This window comes from Monodelphis domestica, chromosome 4 (genome assembly GCF_027887165.1).
Source record: "Monodelphis domestica isolate mMonDom1 chromosome 4, mMonDom1.pri, whole genome shotgun sequence".
NCBI classification, from domain to species: domain Eukaryota; kingdom Metazoa; phylum Chordata; class Mammalia; order Didelphimorphia; family Didelphidae; genus Monodelphis; species Monodelphis domestica.
Genome location: NC_077230.1, coordinates 308,983,145 through 309,000,895, shown reverse-complemented (window position 1 = coordinate 309,000,895; position 17,751 = coordinate 308,983,145). Strand labels below are relative to the sequence as shown.

General features: G+C 34.9%; 1 protein-coding gene across 9 annotated transcripts in view; it reads right to left on the bottom strand.

Moving 5' to 3' along the window:
• Positions 1–17,751, bottom strand: part of NBEA (neurobeachin) — an 829,579-nt gene that overhangs the window by 330,030 nt on the left and 481,798 nt on the right. For all 9 annotated transcript variants that reach the window (XM_056794740.1, XM_056794741.1, XM_056794743.1 and 6 more), the window contains 2 exons: positions 7,379–7,487; positions 1,008–1,174 (listed from right to left, as the gene is read on the bottom strand). In XM_056794740.1, coding sequence (XP_056650718.1) covers positions 1,008–1,174; positions 7,379–7,487 — 276 coding nt within the window. The remainder of the gene's footprint in view (positions 1–1,007; positions 1,175–7,378; positions 7,488–17,751) is intronic.

Below are 17,751 nucleotides of genomic sequence, written 5' to 3'. Positions count from 1 at the left end.
TTTAATAAGGTATAAAGGGACTGCAATTTCAATTATTAGGAGTATTTACATAAAAGAAAATGTATATAAATATAGCCCTAATATACTATGTATAGAGTACCGAGGGGAAAGGAACAAGCATTTTTTTAAATACTTTCTATATGACACATATCATGCAATGTCTTTACAAATATTTCATTTGTGCCTCACTAAAATCTGAAGTAACTGGTGCTATTAGTATCCTCCTTTTACACTTAAGAAAACTGAGGCAGAGAGTTTAAGTGACCTGCCTAGGATCAAGCAACCAGTAAGCACATGAGGACAAATTTGAACTAGGGTCTTCTTGACTCTAAGCCCAGTGCCTTCTGTACCCAACCTTGAATAGGGAGATAAAACAGAACAAAACAAAAAACAAACAAAAAAAACCCCCATTCAAGTATAGTTATCCAAAATTCCAGGACAATAGATCAAGACTATTGGGAGATGGAAACCTTTACATAAAAGAAAACCAAAAACCCCAAACTTTCTTCTTCTAAAAGTCAGATTGAAAAAAGATTATTAGCCTAAATCAAGAAAAAAAAGAAACACTTTTTATAAAATGGAGCAATCTTTTGAAAAAGATTTTGTGAAGCATTATAAACTGTTAAGTTAAAGAAATAGTAAATGGGTCTAAAAAAATGACATTTAGTTGTTTAGATCTTCCACATATTCTAAAGGATGATTTGAAAGATAAAGGTGTCATTCATTAGTGATTTTGTACATGTTTGCTATCTTAGAGAGACGACTACTACTACTACTACTGCTATCTTAGATAATGCCAGATATTTGTAACAGAGGGCTTGACTTTAAAATAATTACTTCAAAAGATATTTTTTTCACGTGACATTGTTAATAGAAAGAAATATTGGCATTTGAGCTGAAAAGCTTGAAAAATAAAAAATTTTAAATTGAAACCAAAACTGGTTCCCAATATGGATTATTAACTTTTTCATCTTTTGCTTTTCTAAAGACTCATACTAGACACTTACCAATGAGATACAGCTCCCCAAGCCCCATGTTTGTTCGTGAGAATATTAAGAATCTTTTGCTTGAGCTGATTGGCTGTGACATGATCACGATGCTTTGCAGCACTGATAAGATGGTCACACATCTTTTCTTCTTCTCTTCGGTCAGCAGCGTATTGGGCACATTGTGACTACAAAGGAACACAACAATTTAGAATGGTTAATTTTTCTGCTTTTAGAAAACAGAATTATATTTCCATCTTTAATAAATTTGGTAATGAATATTTTTTCCATAGGTTGAGTTTTTAAATTCATTTTTTAGTTCAGATTATATATGTAGAGTCCTTCAATTATAGGATTATGGGATCTCATAATCCTGGCAATCTCATCAACTGCTATGTCTTGGACTAGAAACCATTCCTTGGAAGACTTAATCCTTAATCTCCAAACTCCTATTTTGAGGTCCCTATTCTGATTGGTTTCTCAAATCCCTCCAACCCCCCATATCAGGCCAGGCTAGTTTCCAATAATGTTTCACTTTACTCTCTGGTCATTTCTTCACCAGCTAGTGGTGATCTTGCCACTTTGATCAGGGATCATACCCTTGAGCACTTCACTTTTCAATCACAGGAACTCTTACAACGTACTAATATGATAATGCTTCCTGTGGATATTAGGCAGTCTGGTTCCAGTCATGATTCCTTATTCTCTGGTCCTTATATAATGACCAGCTTTGCCACTGTGCATGTATGTATACTCTGTGTTCTTCCTCCCTTTGCTTTCAGCTGCTAGAACATGATCAAGTCAATGATGACATTGCTATTAGAAAGGTTGGATGAATCTTCTTATTGTCTCCAATCACTTTCCCTGAGACTTTTTAAAACAAAAATTGGCTACTATTCTATTTTATTGTCTTTTCTTTCTGAATGCAATCTTCTAAAAGACCTTGACCATATGTATTTGTATATTGTATCTGCATATGTATTTGAGGTTATTAACACAATGCTCGGCATACAATAAGTACTTAAAAGTACTTTTCACCTATTCATTTAAAGAATTTTGGATACCTCCATTTACAGATGAAGTAAATGAAGATCAGAGAATTTTCTAAGAATTGAACTGCTAGAAAGTAGAAGAGGCAGGTTTTGATTCCAAATCTTCTAATTTGAGGTTCAGGATCTGATATATAGTACACCTGTAATAACATGACTATAATACAGACTAAAGGATGGAATGTTGTTTTAATCCCACATCTGACAAGTTCTGCTTGAGTGAGAGAATGGTAAGGTTACTTAAACTGTTTTTTAGTTCAGTTTCCTTAGCTGTAAAAATGATAGTATCTACCCTATAGGGTTGGTTTTGTGGATTTTATAAAGTCATGCACATAAAGAATGGCATAAACTTAAAATGCTACATAAATGACAGTTATTTCTATTGTTACCCACCTCTCTGGGACTCAACTTCTCCATTTGTAAAATAAGAGGGATTAGCTAATTTCTAAGGTCCCTTCAAGCTCAAATTGCTATAATCTGAGCAACTAGTGTAAAATGACTTAAAATACACACATGTGTGTATAAAAATAAATTAACCTAGAGATGTAACTTATCCAAGATGATACAACTTTGCAAAGCAAAGATTAGGACCCTTCTCACTTCTAGTACAGTAATCTTAAAACTACATATTACAGTGATTTTTAAGTCAATGGGAAGTATGATTTGATTTATAAAAATTCAATTTGTTTATGCTTTTTCAGGTATAGATCTAGTCTATGAGATTTTATACCTGCTTTTCAGCATATTTTGACTTCTAATATCTCTATTAGGATACACATATAGTTGTATTTACATGTCATGTGACATGTAAATATTCCACAGGCATCTATCTAGGAAGCTGGGGACATCTTTTGGTTTTCTTAACATTTTGTGGATACCAGTGGAACAAGCAGGTTGCCCACTGCTTAGCTCTTTCTATTTAAATAGTTTCCCTTTCTTTTCTCCTCATTCAGAAATCTTTTCTCACTAAATCCTACTTCTCTTAATTCCCCTATAAGAAACAGAGATGGTCCTTCTCCTTTCCATGGAAAATTCCTCTCTATGAGTCCTTGATTCCATTCTATTCCAACATCTCCAGAAATTTGTTCCCACTAATCTCCCCTTTCTTTCATCTTTTGGTTTCTTTTCTGCTGCTTACAAATGACTCCTCTATTATTAAAAGGCAACTAGGTGGCAAAAGAATAGAGCACTGGGCCTGACATCAGTAAGATCTAAGTTCAAATCTGGACAAACGCACTTGCTGTGTGACCTTAGGAAAGTCTTAACCTCTGCTTGCCTCAGTTTTCTAGGTTATCTGTAGGATAGAGATAATAATAGCAACTAATTCCCAGGGTTATTGTGAAGATCCAATGAGATAATATTTGTAAAGTTCTTAGCATAGTACCTGGCATACAGAAGGCATTATATGAATGCTTATTCCCTTGTTTAAAAAAATTCCCTTGGGGGCAGCTGGGTATCTCAGTGGATTGAGAACCATACCTAGGGACTGGAAGTCCTAGGTTCAAATCTGGCCTCAGCCACTTCCTAGCTGTGTGACCCTGGGCAAGTCGCTTGACCCCCATTGCCTAGCCCTTACCACTCTTCTGCCTTGGAGCCAATACACAGTATTGACTCCAAGACGGAAGGTAAGGGTTTAAAAAAAATTCCCTTGACCCTATCATCTCTGACAGCAATAATCATATGTTTAACCCTTTCAGCTAAACTCTGAGAAAGTTGCGTGTGGCAGGTGCCTTAATTTCTCCTCTCAATCTCTTCTTAAAATTCTGTAATCTGGTTTCTAATCTCATCAAAGAAATAAAGATTCTTTCTCCAGTTATTAATGCTTTTGTCATCATCAAATTTAAACATTTTCCCCAAGTTTCTTTCTTCTTGACCTCTTTGCAGCATTTGTCACTGCTGATTACATTCTCCTCCTAGAATCTCAATGTTTCTGTTTAAAATGGGAATTATGATATTTGCATTTAAGAGAATTCATGTTTGAAGGAGAGATACCTGGTAGTCATGTAACATTGGGCAAGTCATTAAACCTTTTATAGAAAAGCTAGTGATTTTTATCAGAGGATGGAATTTCCCCATACCAATGAAATCACAGAACCATACAAAAAATAAAAATAATTGTACGTGGGGGGCAGCTCGGTGGCTCAGTGGATTGAGAGCCAGGCCTAGAGATGGGAGGTCCTAGTTTCAAATCTGGTCTCAGACACTTCCCAGCTGTGTGACCCTGGGCAAGTCACTTGATCCCCATTGCCTAGCCCTTATCATTCTTCTGCCTTGGAGCCAATATACAGTATTGACTCTAAGACTGAAGGTAAGGGTTAAAAAAAATAATTGTACGACCCTCACAGGGTTGTTTTGAGGTAAGTAACCTACAAATGTTAAAAATTATATAGAAATTTGAGATGTTTTTATTATTACTACTGAAATCTCTTTTTGATACCTCATTTCCTCCATTTCAGTTGTCTTGTCAGCTATATCTGTTAGTTTCTCTGACAAATCTTAGGTACACACACAGACAGCTGAATAGTGAATTCTGTGGGATAATGAAGAATTCTCTAAGAATAAACAGCTATGGTCTGTTTTTTTTCTCCCTAAGTTTGGATTTCTGCATAACAAAATAATAGACTATTAAGAGACAATATAATGAGATAATAGGATAGTGGTAAGAAGTGTGACAGAAGAGATAAAGAACTATGTGAGGACTATCTTTGTTCAACTCTGATACATAGGGTCTGTATGATGTGGCAAATCACTTTAATACTCACTTCCTCAGAAACTACTTAAATTCTATAAATTGAAGAAGAGTTTATCTCCATTAGTTTAAAGTGTTTCCTAATAAGGAGCTGCCTGCTCAGAGCAAATCACAGGTTCAGATTAAAAAAAAAAAAGATTATAGTATTGAGCTCACTTGAAAGTTCTAATATTTCTAAATATTTCCTCAGTGATTAACAATAAATGAAAAAAAAAAACCAAGCTAACTTGCTGCACATTAGCATTTCTTAAGACTAAGCAATGAGGTGGAGGAAGAGCCTTGTGTTGTAGATATTTGAGTAATTGAAATATTTCCCTGTATATAGCCCATCTACTATTACAGACCATGTTTTTTGTAGATTTCTGTTGAAAAGTAGCCACTACAGCAGTCTATAAAAGGGTTAATTCATTTTTCAATTTATCTTCTTGTACAGGGAAGCACCAATTAGTACAATGATCTGCCTCAGTAATGAGGTTAATATTTCATCAGCTCATTGGACAGTAAAATTAAATTTTCATTTTTCTTCCTTAACAATTACAAATGCTAACCAAATGAATACTAACTATGAAGTTACCATCACAAAATAAATCTGGCTTTTCCTTTTCATTTTATGCTTATAAAACAACTTCTACCAAATTTCTAGAAATATTTGATCAATTTCTTAAAAGTCCCTTGATTTATAGAATTATAAAATCCAATAGAAAAGGTTTTTTACATTAATAAAACATATATTCATTTATTAAGTTAGCTCCAGCTTTAAAAACTCCAGTTTTTCATTTATTGAGCAAAACCTAGTAACAATAAACTATATTAATTTTTCTTAAGTGACAGAATATCTTTGTTGTAAGTCTATAAATTGTAATAAGTTTTTTTAAAAAGTCTTAACCATCATATAATTTCAATGACAGTGGAATTATCATGAGCCTATATTGAGGCACTATACTGGTTAACTAAGTATTAAACCTTATAAGTATTATCTTTTTGCTTTAAATTCTATTTTAGAGGTTTTCATATGACAAATACAATTAAAATGTTTATATCCCATAAAATATGTTGTTTTTCTTACTGGAAAACAAGATTGACTTAAGGCTGTTCCTTTAGGGAATTTAGTTAATATTCCAAATCTTATTTGCTAACAGAAGCTGAAAGTTAATTGAATATTTTCATTTTGCTTAGAGTTCTGACAGATCTTATACTTAAACATATTCTTCAAAGAACAGATAACTCAATCTTTTCTTGTCATCTTAGGTTACTGCTTCATATCCTGATAAAGATCCAATGTTATATATTGTTGAGGTAATATGAAACTTCATTCTGAGATATGGTTTATTACAAATTTGCTTTTTATCAAAGTTTAAAATATCTACTATATGATGGTAATAAAGTTGTTACAGTCCCTTATGACAAGTGTCTGATGCCTGAACTGACAAAATGAAGCAAGGTTAAGTCTACTGAAAATGACAACAGATATCTCTGTGTCTCATACTTTACAGCTAGGTCAAAGAGCAAAAGAACTAGTATATCAAACTGTAGGTTTGAGAGAGCTGCTTCACTTAGATAAGAACCTCATCAAAACTGAGAACATGGGCTCTAATTTCCAACCAAACCATACTTGTTGGTATTCCACAACATGCTAGTGAAATAACACAAATATTTTTTTTTCATTCAGTGTGATATTTCAAACCAATTGCAATATAAGGCCACCCAAATATTTTAATCACTAGTACGATGGAATAATAAGTTTAGTTTTATAAAGGGAAAGTAGCAAAAAGTTGTCTAAAATACTTAAAATAATAAATGCAGGAGAATTTGGACAGAATAGCAATATATAATGGGGCAAATAATTATTGAGAACTTTAAACCTCAAAATAATGTATAAAATGTTTTGGGTATTCCTATAAAAAACTGAATTCATAGGTTTTTGAATGTTACATTTTTCAAACAAGAGATGAAAGATCTTTCAAACTATTCTTTTAGTACTTAATCACTTTGAAGGCTATTTGACAAAACAGCAATGCTTTAGAAATAATTTTAGATGACACATAAGTAAAGAAAATGAGAATTAAATTGGTGCTATACTGGATGAAATTTGTAGGATGGTTGATAAAAACTATTAGTTCATTTGTATAACCAACCCATTATCTTCAGCATCTTTCTAGGTGATTAGAAAATCTGACTAGGTGAAAAAAAAGTAATTACCTTTAAATATTTATTTACATTTTCCATAAGAAAGTTAGTAAAATTTTATTTGAATATTTGTCACTCTGCTATATCAAATTATTGGGCAATTAATTTGATTAAGGGATTTCTTCCAGTGTAAATATTCTTTTGGATTTCACTGAGTCAGATGAAAAGATAAATTGATATCTTGTGTTTGACATTTAAATACTTAAAAAAATGGTCTGAAATACCTTTAATGTTATTTTTTTTTTAAAAAGAAAAACGAAAAACTACCTTTTTTGGTTCAGGCTTATACACAGGTGATGGATAACTGAAAATAGAAATGCTGAATTCTCATCTCTTTTCAAAAAAATTACCTCAGGAACTCCAGTGACACAATCAGTTAGAGCGCAGTACTTCTACAAATAAATTACCTCAAATTCTGCATGTTTGTGCACATCCTCAGCCCTCTGCCGATTCAAAATAAACTCTGCTTCATTGGCAACACGCACTATATGGTCTTTCATAGCATGGCACAATAATCTGAAAAGGAAAAAGTCTTTGATTCAGTCCTCAGTATAGTTTTGGCAGCTAAATTCCTTCAAAGATTAGTTTATAATACTGTAAATATCAAACTATAATAAATACTATTTGATTAAACTATTAAGCACATTATATTTTTTGTGTTTCTTTTAGAAAATATACCATTAAACTCGTAGGTCCTGTAAAACACAATGAAAGTTGGTTTTAGAAAGATTTTTAAGTTGAAGAGAAAGAAAAGTTTTCGGTTCTCCAACATAGCAAGAAGTGGCCTTGTAATTTGGGAATCTCTCTCACTACCTACATTAAAACAAACACTTAATGATTATTTTTATGCTATAGAAGTGTTATAGTGCTATAGAAGTGATTCCTACATTGAAGGGTAAAGTGAACTAAATGATATATCTAAGAGGGTTGCCATTTACAAAATAATATAATTCTTTAATTCCTGGGAAAAGAACTAATTATATAAACTTTTACCAGGATAACTTTAATAATGAGTGAGCAAATGATTCCCATTGGTGACTGCTGGCAGCTAGCAGGATTTCCCAGAACAGTAACTGTTTTATAATTAAACAATCTAATTTTGTACTTTCTGTAGTTCATCATGCAAATAATTTTTTCTTAGAAAATTAAACTTACTCTTTTGGGCTAATTTGATTTTATCTGCATTTTCTTATTTATCAGTATTTTACTCTCACTGGCTATATTTTTGATATTTCCAAAATAACATCTACAAATCTGATGGGTGCATAATTTGTTTGTTCTGAGGTAGTTACATAGGCATTGAGAATAATTAAATCCAAGATAGTTCTAGTATAAGTGTTTCTAAAATATATGTCTTGTCTGACATAGAATTAATTACTCCATTATCAGATTTTGGTTAAATAACTACCCTGTCACTCTTGGGCTAGTGGGAATGGTACTGGCAAGTATGACAGAGACAGTGGTGACAATCTTTGACAACAGTACGAGAGGTAAAGCTGTTACACAGCAATATTCAACAATAATCCCTCTAAACCAACTGAGAATGACACAGGCATATTCCAGTGGGAATTCTCTCTAGATTTCAGGAAAAATAAAAATAAGGGCAGCAAGACATTAAACTATTATGAGGATTGAAAAATCTATTGCAATTTGTGGAAATATATCCCCCATATCTCAGAAAATAATTTAAAATACAACAGTATTAGGCAGAGAGAATTAATATCTTAGTCATCTAAAACTGCAAAAAATTAAAATAAATGATAATAAAATGCATTTGAAATTCAGAGGACACTCTCTTTCACTGAAAAGTATTTTCCCACATTTTGCAAAGAAGCTCAACAAAAAAGGCACAGAGAGATTTTAAAAGTATTTACATTAGTCTCTGGGACTTTGGAGTGTTTTTTGTCATTCTAGTGCTATACAAATAATAGATAGTTACATTTTTATTCAGTTAAATAAAAAGACTAGGAGAACTTAGTAGGACAATTAATTAAAACAATTAACAATTTAGCCAATTAGCAGAGGTTAGCAGTAAGAGAATGTTTAATATTGAAACAAGAGAAAAAGCACCATTTTCACCACCTTTATCACCTTTACAACAAATCTTGTGGCAAAATGCATAACAATTTGATATAACTAATTTTCAAGAAAGTCATAAAAATGTAGGTTAAACAACAAGCTGTGAATTAAGATTGAAGCATGCCATTCATTATTTTATCTCCTCCATGAATTTTTCTCTAGTATAAGCAATATGCATCTTCTTTCCCAACATGATGAACATGGAAATATGCATTGTATAATAACACAAAACAAACTATAGCATATTACCTGTCTTCTTGGGAAAGGGGAAGAGGTGGGAGGAAAGGAGAGACCATGAACTGGAAAATGTCAGAAAGTAAGTTTTGAAAATTGTACCAACAAGTAATCTGAGAGAATAAAAAAGAAAGGCAGCTACATGGCTTAGTAGGTAGAGAGCCAAATATGGAGATGAGAGATGCTACCTTTAAACCTGGTCTCAGAAACTTCCTAGTTGTGGGACCCTGGGCAAATCACTTAACTTTCATTGACTAATTCTTATTATTGCTCTTCTGCCTTAGAATACATAGTAATGAATCTAAGATAGAAGAGTGCTTAAAAATTATTTCACTGGATCCTCATAACAACCCTATGAGGGGTTATTTTTGTCCCCATTTTATTGTTGAAGAAAATGAGACTGAGAAGTTAAGTAACTCTCCTAGGCTCACACGACTAATAAGTATCTGAGGCTAGATTTGAACTAGGTCAGACTTCCTGACTCATGGCACTATCCACTGCAACACTGAGCTGCTTCTAGATGTAGATATAGCTTATCTTGATTCAATAGATCATGTTATATTGACCTACAGGATATTAATTAAGTTTCTCCACCTGAGGTAATTTACTAAATATCTAAATATAAATGATTTCAATCAATCAACAAACATTTGTTAAGTCCTTGTTATATATTAGTCAATAAGTTAGGCAAAGATGACATAAAGACAAAAATAAAAACTACTTTTGATCTTCTACAGCTTAAATTCTATTGGGGAAGATAACATTCACATATAAATGAGTAAAATAGACACATATTTTAAGGAATTTGAGGAGGAAGGATCTTCAAAACTGGAAGGGGGGAATCTGGAAAGGATGCACGTGAGAAGGTGGTGTTTAATTAAGTTGTGTTTTGAAGAAACAAGAGATTCTAAGTAGCATAGTATGGAAGACACATCTAGAAATGGGGGACAACCTGGAGGCTCCAAAGCTCATCCTTGAGGAATAGTAAGGCAGTTTGGCAGGAAGAATGGAGAATACTATGTAATGGGACTGGAAAACTGAGTTGTGGTCTGGTTGTTAAGCATTTTAATTGACAAAGGGGAAGCAGGGCATATTTTATCCTAGGGAGCTACTGGATTTTATTGGGTAGAAGAGTAATATAATCATACCTATACTTAAGTAAAGGCACTTCCACAGCTGTATGGAATATGAATAAATGAATTTTCTCCTCCTCCTCATCTTTATTTTTTTCCCCAATTTAAACATTATTTTTTTTGGTCATTTTAAAACAATATTCCTTGGAAACAAAGATTCTTTTCTTTTCCTCCCCCCCTCCCACTCACCCTCCCCTAGCCAATGCACGATTCCACTGGGTATCACATGTGTCCTTGATTTAAACCCATTTCCATGTTGTTGGAATTTGTATTAGGGTGTTCATTTAGAGTCTCTCCTCATTCATGTCCCTTCCACCCCTGTAGTCAAGCAGTTGCTTATCTTCGGTGTTTTTACTCCCACCTTTTGTCCTTTGCTTGTGGATAGTGTTTTTTTTTCTCCTGGATCCCTGCAGAATGTTCAGGGACACTGTATTAACACTAATGGAGAAGTCCATTACGTTCTCTTGTACGACAGTGTATCAGTCTCTGTGTACAATGTTTTCCTGGTTCTGCTCCTCTCGCTCTGCATCCCCTCCTGGAGGTTGTTCCAGTCTCCATGGAATTCCCCCATTTTATTATTCCTTTGTGCACAATAGTATTCCATCACCAACAGATACCACAATTTGTTCAGCCATTCCCCAATTGAAGGGCAACCCCTCATTTTCCAATTTTTGGCCACCACAAAGAGCGAAGCTATGAATATTCTTGTACAGGTCTTTTTCCTTATTATATCTTTAGGGGACAAACCCAGCAGTGCTATGGCTGGATCAAAGGGCAGATATTCTTTTATCGCCCTTTGGGTATAGTTCCAAATTGCCCTCTAGAATGGTTGGATCAATTCACAACTACACCAGCAATGAATTAATGTTCTGACTTTGCCAAATCCCCTCCAGCATTCATTACTCTCCTTTGCTGTCATATTAGCCAATCTGCTAGGTGTGAGGTGATACGTAAGAGTTGTTTTTATTTGCATCTTTCTGATTATAAGAGATTTAGAACACTTTTTCATGTGCTTATTAATAGTTTTGATTTCTTTATCTGAGAACTGCTTATCCATGTCCCTTGCCCATTTATCAATTGGAGAATGGCTTGATTTTTTGTACAATTGATTTAGCTCATTATAAATATGAGTAATTAAACCTTTGTCAGAGGTTTCTATGAAGATTTTTTCCCAATTTGTTGTTTCCCTTCTGATTTTAGTAACATTGGTTTTGTTTGTACAAAAGCTTTTTAGTTTGATGTAGTCAAAATTGTTTATTTTACATTTTGTGATTCTTTCTATGTCTTGCTTGGTTTTAAAGCCTTTCCCCTCCCAAAGGTCTGACATGTATACTATTCTGTGTTTACCCAATTTATTTATGGGTTCCTTCTTTATGTTTAAGTTATTCAACCATTTTGAATTTATCTTGGTGTAGGGTGTGAGGTGTTGATCTATTCCTAGTCTCTCCCACACTGTCTTCCAATTTTCCCAGTAGTTTTTATCGAATAGTGGATTTTTGTCCCAAAAGCTGGGATCTTTGGGTTTATCGTATACTGTCTTGCTGAGGTCGCTTTCCCCCAGTCTATTCCACTGATCTTCCTTTCTGTTTCTTAGCCAGTACCAAATTGTTTTGATGACTGCTGCTTTGTAATATAGTTTAAGGTCAGGGACTGCAAGGCCCCCATCATATGTGTTTTTTTTTCATTATTTCCCTGGATATCCTTGATCTTTTGTTCTTCCAAATGAACTTTGTTATGGTTTTTTCTAAGTCAGTGAAGAAGTATTTTGGTAGTTCAATGGGTATGGCACTAAATAGATAAATAAGTTTGGGTAGGATTGTCATTTTTATTATATTGGCTCGTCCTATCCATGAGCAGTTAATGTTTTTCCAATTGCTCAAGTCTAGTTTTACTTGTGTGGAGAGTGTTTTGTAGTTGTATTCATATAGTTCCTGTGTTTGTCTTGGGAGGTAGATTCCTAGGTATTTTATTTTGTCTAAGGTGATTTTGAATGGGATTTCTCTTTCTAGTTTTTTCTGCTGAGCTGTGTTGGAGATATATAGAAAAGCTGATGATTTATGTGGGTTTATTTTGTATCCTGCAACTTTGCTAAAGTTGTTGATTATTTTGATTAGCTTTTTGGTTGAATCTCTAGGATTCTTTAAGTAGACCATCATGTCATCTGCAAAGAGTGATAACTTGGTCTCTTCCTTGCCTATTTTGATGCCTTCAATTTCTTTTTCTTCTCTAATTGCTACTGCTAGTGTTTCTAGTACAATGTCAAATAGTAGAGGTGATAATGGACATCCTTGTTTCACTCCTGATCTTATTGGGAATGCATCTAGTTTATCCCCATTGCAGATGATATTAGCTGATGGTTTTAGATATATACTGTTTATTATTTTTAGGAATGACCCTTCTATTCCTATGCTTTCTAGTGTTTTTAGTAGGAATGGGTGTTGTATTTTATCAAATGCTTTTTCTGCGTCTATTGAGATAATCATGTGGTTCTTGCTGGTTTGCTTGTTGATGTGGTCAATTATGTGGATGGTTTTCCTAATGTTGAACCAGCCCTGCATCCCTGGTATAAATCCTACTTGATCATGGTGAATGATCCTCTTGATCGCTTGCTGGAGTCTTTTTGCTAGTATCCTATTTAAGATTTTTGCATCTATATTCATTAGGGAGATTGGCCTATAGTTTTCTTTCTCTGTTTTTGACCTGCCTGGTTTTGGAATCAGTACCATGTTTGTGTCGTAAAAGGAGTTTGGTAGAACTCCCTCTTTGCTTATTATGTCAAATAGTTTGTATAGTATTGGGATTAACTGTTCTCTGAATGTTTGATAGAATTCACTGGTGAATCCATCAGGCCCTGTGGATTTTTTCTTAGGAAGTTCTTTGATGGCTTGTTGGATTTCATTTTCTGATATGGGATTATTTAAGAATTCTATTTCCTCTTCTGTTAGTCTAGGCAGTTTGTATTTTTGTATATATTCATCCATATCACCTAAATTGGTGTATTTATTGCCATATAATTGGGCAAAGTAATTTCTAATGATTGCCTTAATTTCCTCTTCATCGGAGGTGATGTCCCCCTTTTCATCTTTAATGCTGTTAATTTGCTTTTCTTCCTTTTTTAAATTAGATTGACCAGTACTTTGTCTATTTTGTTTGTTTTTTCAAAGTACCAGCTTCTTGTCTTATTTATTAAATCAATAGTTCTGTCACTTTTGATTTTATGAATTTCTCCCTTAAATTTTAGGATTTCTAGTTTGGTTTTCTGCTGGGGGTTTTTAATTTGATCGCTTTTGAGTTTTTTTATTTGCATTTCCAATTGATTGATCTCTGCTCTCCCTAGTTAGTTAATATATGCACTCAGGGATATGAATTTACCTCTGGTTACCTCTTTGGCTGCATCCCAAAAGGTTTGAAAGGATGTCTTGCCATTGTCATTTTCCTCGATGAAATTATTAATTGTTTCTATGATTTCTTCTCTAACTAAACAATTTTGGAATATCATATTGTTTAATTTCCAATTACTTTTTTATTTAGTTTTCCATGTACCATTACTGATCATTATTTTTATTGCCTTGTGATCTGAAAAGGCTGCTTTTATTATTTCTGCTTTTCTGCATTTTTGTGCCATGTTTTTGTGACCTAATGTATGGTCAATCTTTGTGAATGTGCCATGTGGTGCTGAGAAGAAGGTGTATTCCTTTTTATCCATATTTATTTTTCTCCATATGTCTATTAGTTCTAATTTTTCTAAGATTTCATTCACTTCTTTTACCTCTTTCTTATTTATTTTTTGATTTGATTTATCTAAATTTGATAATGGTTGGTTTAAGTCTCCCACTAATATGGTTTTACTGTCTATTTCTTCCTTCAATTCTCCTAGTTTCTCCATTAGAAATTTGCCTGCTATATTATTTGGTGCATACATGTTGATCAGTGATATTTCCTCATTATCTAAAGTCCCCTTTAACAAAATATAATTACCTTCCCTATCCCTTTTGATCAGGTCAATTTTTACTTTGGCTTTATGTAAACCTCAAAATTTCTCAGGCATATGAATGTTAGGGGTTTCCCCCATTGTGGAATCTTCTACTTAAAAAAAAATTCCCTAGCAGATGGTGAGAACTCTACTTGAGTGTGGGGGCTCCTAGCTATGGGAGTGTCCCTGCTCCACCCTACTTAAGACTGCCTTAGGACAGAAAACTTTTTGGTAAACAATGAAAGTACTTTGATCCATGCTTATGGAAGGGACAGGAAGTTCTTTGAATCATGACTGTTTTAGAATTGATACAATGGGATACTAAGTACCTATAAAGGTAGGGCAACTTGTAAACTACTTAAACCTAAAAGGGTGATAACTTATTCAGAGGTTTTTTCTTAATGAAATTTGTCAACACAGCAGCATTTTTTCCTGACTTACTAAAGAGATTAAAACTACTCAGCTGTGAATTCAAAATGGGAGGTCCTTTAGAAACATCTACAGTGATTGGTAGATGTAAGGACTTAGGGGAGGTGACAGAGGAGATTTTTCCCTTAAAAATAAGAGCTCAGAGAAGAGCAAGGGGATCTCAATTTCTGACTCTCATTCTGAAGGAGAGCTCCTTGAGGAGCTCCTCTGAGGGGCTCTGTCCCTCTGGGGTAGGAGCTCTGGAGGCTCTTGAGAGAGGCCCATTGAAACAATCTCTGGCTGGAAAACTCTTTGAGGAAGGACTCTGGCCTGGTGTCACTAGTATCCTTGTTTAGTCAGACCTTGTGGTGAGTGTTAAAAAACTGACTGATTTCTCTTTTAAGACTCAGGTCTAGGCCATATTGGCTTGAGACCCTTCATACTTATAATCCTTTCTTACTCTCTTTCTCTTTCTTTGATTACTCATTGTATTGTTAATTAAAATCTCTATAAAACCCAGCACTCTGAAGGGGGAGGGGCCGCAGCTTCCTGGAGCTCCAAGAGCTCCTGATAGGATTAGCTTTCCCTGGGTTGAGCTGAGTATGCCCTGAGGCAGGGACCTTCCGTGAGACAGGGATAGAAGGATCCAGCCAGGGGGTTACAAGCTCCCCCATCGTCTCTCTCTGTTTCCCTGCTGTCTGTTGGGTGCCCCCTCGTCTGAGTCATGTTGTTTTCAGGATGTGGTCTTCAGAATAGCCGGCCCTGAGGCTCTGAGGTTCCCTCTGCTACCTTGGACTCGGCGCTCTGGGTTGGGGGGATGGGTCCTGGGACCTTCCTTCTGCCTACCCCTTAGGTCCAAGTGATCTCGAGTTCTGGCTTTTGTGGGGGGGCCATACCTTTTGATCCAGGTCCAGGAGGAGGATTCCCGGGGTCTATGCTGTTGTTTGTTTTGAATTTCAGTGCCCTAGGAGCATATAGTTTGAGTTCTGTAGGGAAGGGTTTCCGGAGATCTGAACTTCAGCTTTCTCTAAGCCGCCATCTTGATCGGAAGTCCAACTCTAATTTTTCTAAGATTTCATTCACATCTTTTACCTCATTCTTATTTATTTTTTGGTTTGATTTTTCTAAATTTGATAGTGGTTGGTTCAAGTCTCCTACTAATATGGTTTTACTGTGTATTTCCTCCTTCAATTCTCCTAGTTTTTCCATTAGAAATTTGGGTGCTATACCATTTGGTGCATTCATGTTGATTAGTGATAATTCCTCATTGTCTATACTCCCTTTTAACAGAATATATTTACCTTCCCTATCCCTTTTGATCTGGTCTATTTTTGCTTTGGCTTTGTCAGATATCATGATTGCAACTCCTGCCTTCTTTCTATCAGTTGAGGCCCAGAAGGTCTTACTCCATCCTTTAATTCTAACCTTGTGAGTATCAACCTGCCTCATATGTGTTTCTTGAAGATAACATATGGTAAGGTTTTGGATCCTAATCCATTTTGCTATCCTTCGTTTTATGCATGAGTTCATCCCATTCATGTTCAAAGTTACAATTGTCACTTGTGGATTCCCTGACATATTGATATCCTCCCCTAATTCTGACCTTTCTTCTTTAGCTATAACCTTTTAAAACAGTGATTTACTTTAGATTAGTCCCCCTAGTGCCCTCCCTTGATATGCTTCCCTTTTTAGCCCCTCCTTTTTTGTTCCCTTCCCCTCCCCTCTCTCTTTCCCTCCCTTTTTATACTCCCTCTGTGAATCTTAAAAATTCTCAGACCCTACTTCATAAGATTTGGTTAAGACCATTCCCCATTTTAAACAAGGAAAGGACTTAGTCAGGAATGTGAGAACTCAACTCCACCCATACTTAAGAATACTTTAGGGGAAGATAAATTTGTAATCTCTTTACTGAACAATGAAAAGTACTTAACCCAAACTTATATTGAGGCCAAGCACTTAAGCTAAGTGTATTTTTATATCTAATACAAAGGGGTGCTAAGTACTTATGAAGGTCAAATTAATCACTAAAAGGTCAAGCAACTTGCAAACTTGCAAGAGGCAAAGAGGTGTGAACTTACTCAGAAGTTTTAGTCTACTGAGGTGTGAATTACTCAAAAGTTTAGTCTACTCAGGTGTGAATTAAGAATGGTTTGTCCTTTGGAAAATGTCTACTGTGATTGGTAGATGTGAGAACTTAGGGGAGGTGATATAGGAGAAAATTCTCTTTAAAAGGAGCTCAAAAGAGGTCTTTGAGAGATTCAGCTTGTCAGAGCTGCCTTGAAGGGGGTGGCTGGCTGAAAATTCAGTCTGCCAAAGCTGAATTGGAGCTCGGACTAGTTGGAGTAGCTGGGTCTCTCTGAACACTAGAATCTTGCTTGGGACAAATCTTGTGGTGAGTGGATTAAAGATTGACTGATCTCCCTTAGGGCTTGGGCCGAGGCTGGCCTAGCCTACCCCTTTTCTCAGTATTTCCTCTTATTCTCTCTCTCTCCCTTTCATTAATTCCTTAATTTGTATACATTAAAATATCCAAAAAAACCCAGTTGACTTGGGTATATTTCATATTTGGAAATTTTTCCCTGGTGACCACTTTATATTTGATTTAACTCAAGACAAAACCATATTTCCGTGGTCACAATTTAAGACCTCCACTCTTTTATCTGTTACAGTTTATGCCAAATCACTCTTTTAAATGTCACACCTCTCCCCACCCCTCCTTAATTTCCCCTTCTCTCTTACCCTGTTGAATAAGATAAAGTTCAAGATCCCAATGGATCTAGATGTTCTAAGCTCTCAGAATTGATTTCACTGAGAGTAAGGTTTGAGTAATACCAATTAGCACTTTCTTCCTCTCCTCCCTATAAGAAATTTCTTCCCCTCCCCTTCCCATGTGTATCTTTGTGTGAGAAAGAGTATTCTATTTAGTTTTTTCTCTATTTCTTGAAGTATATCT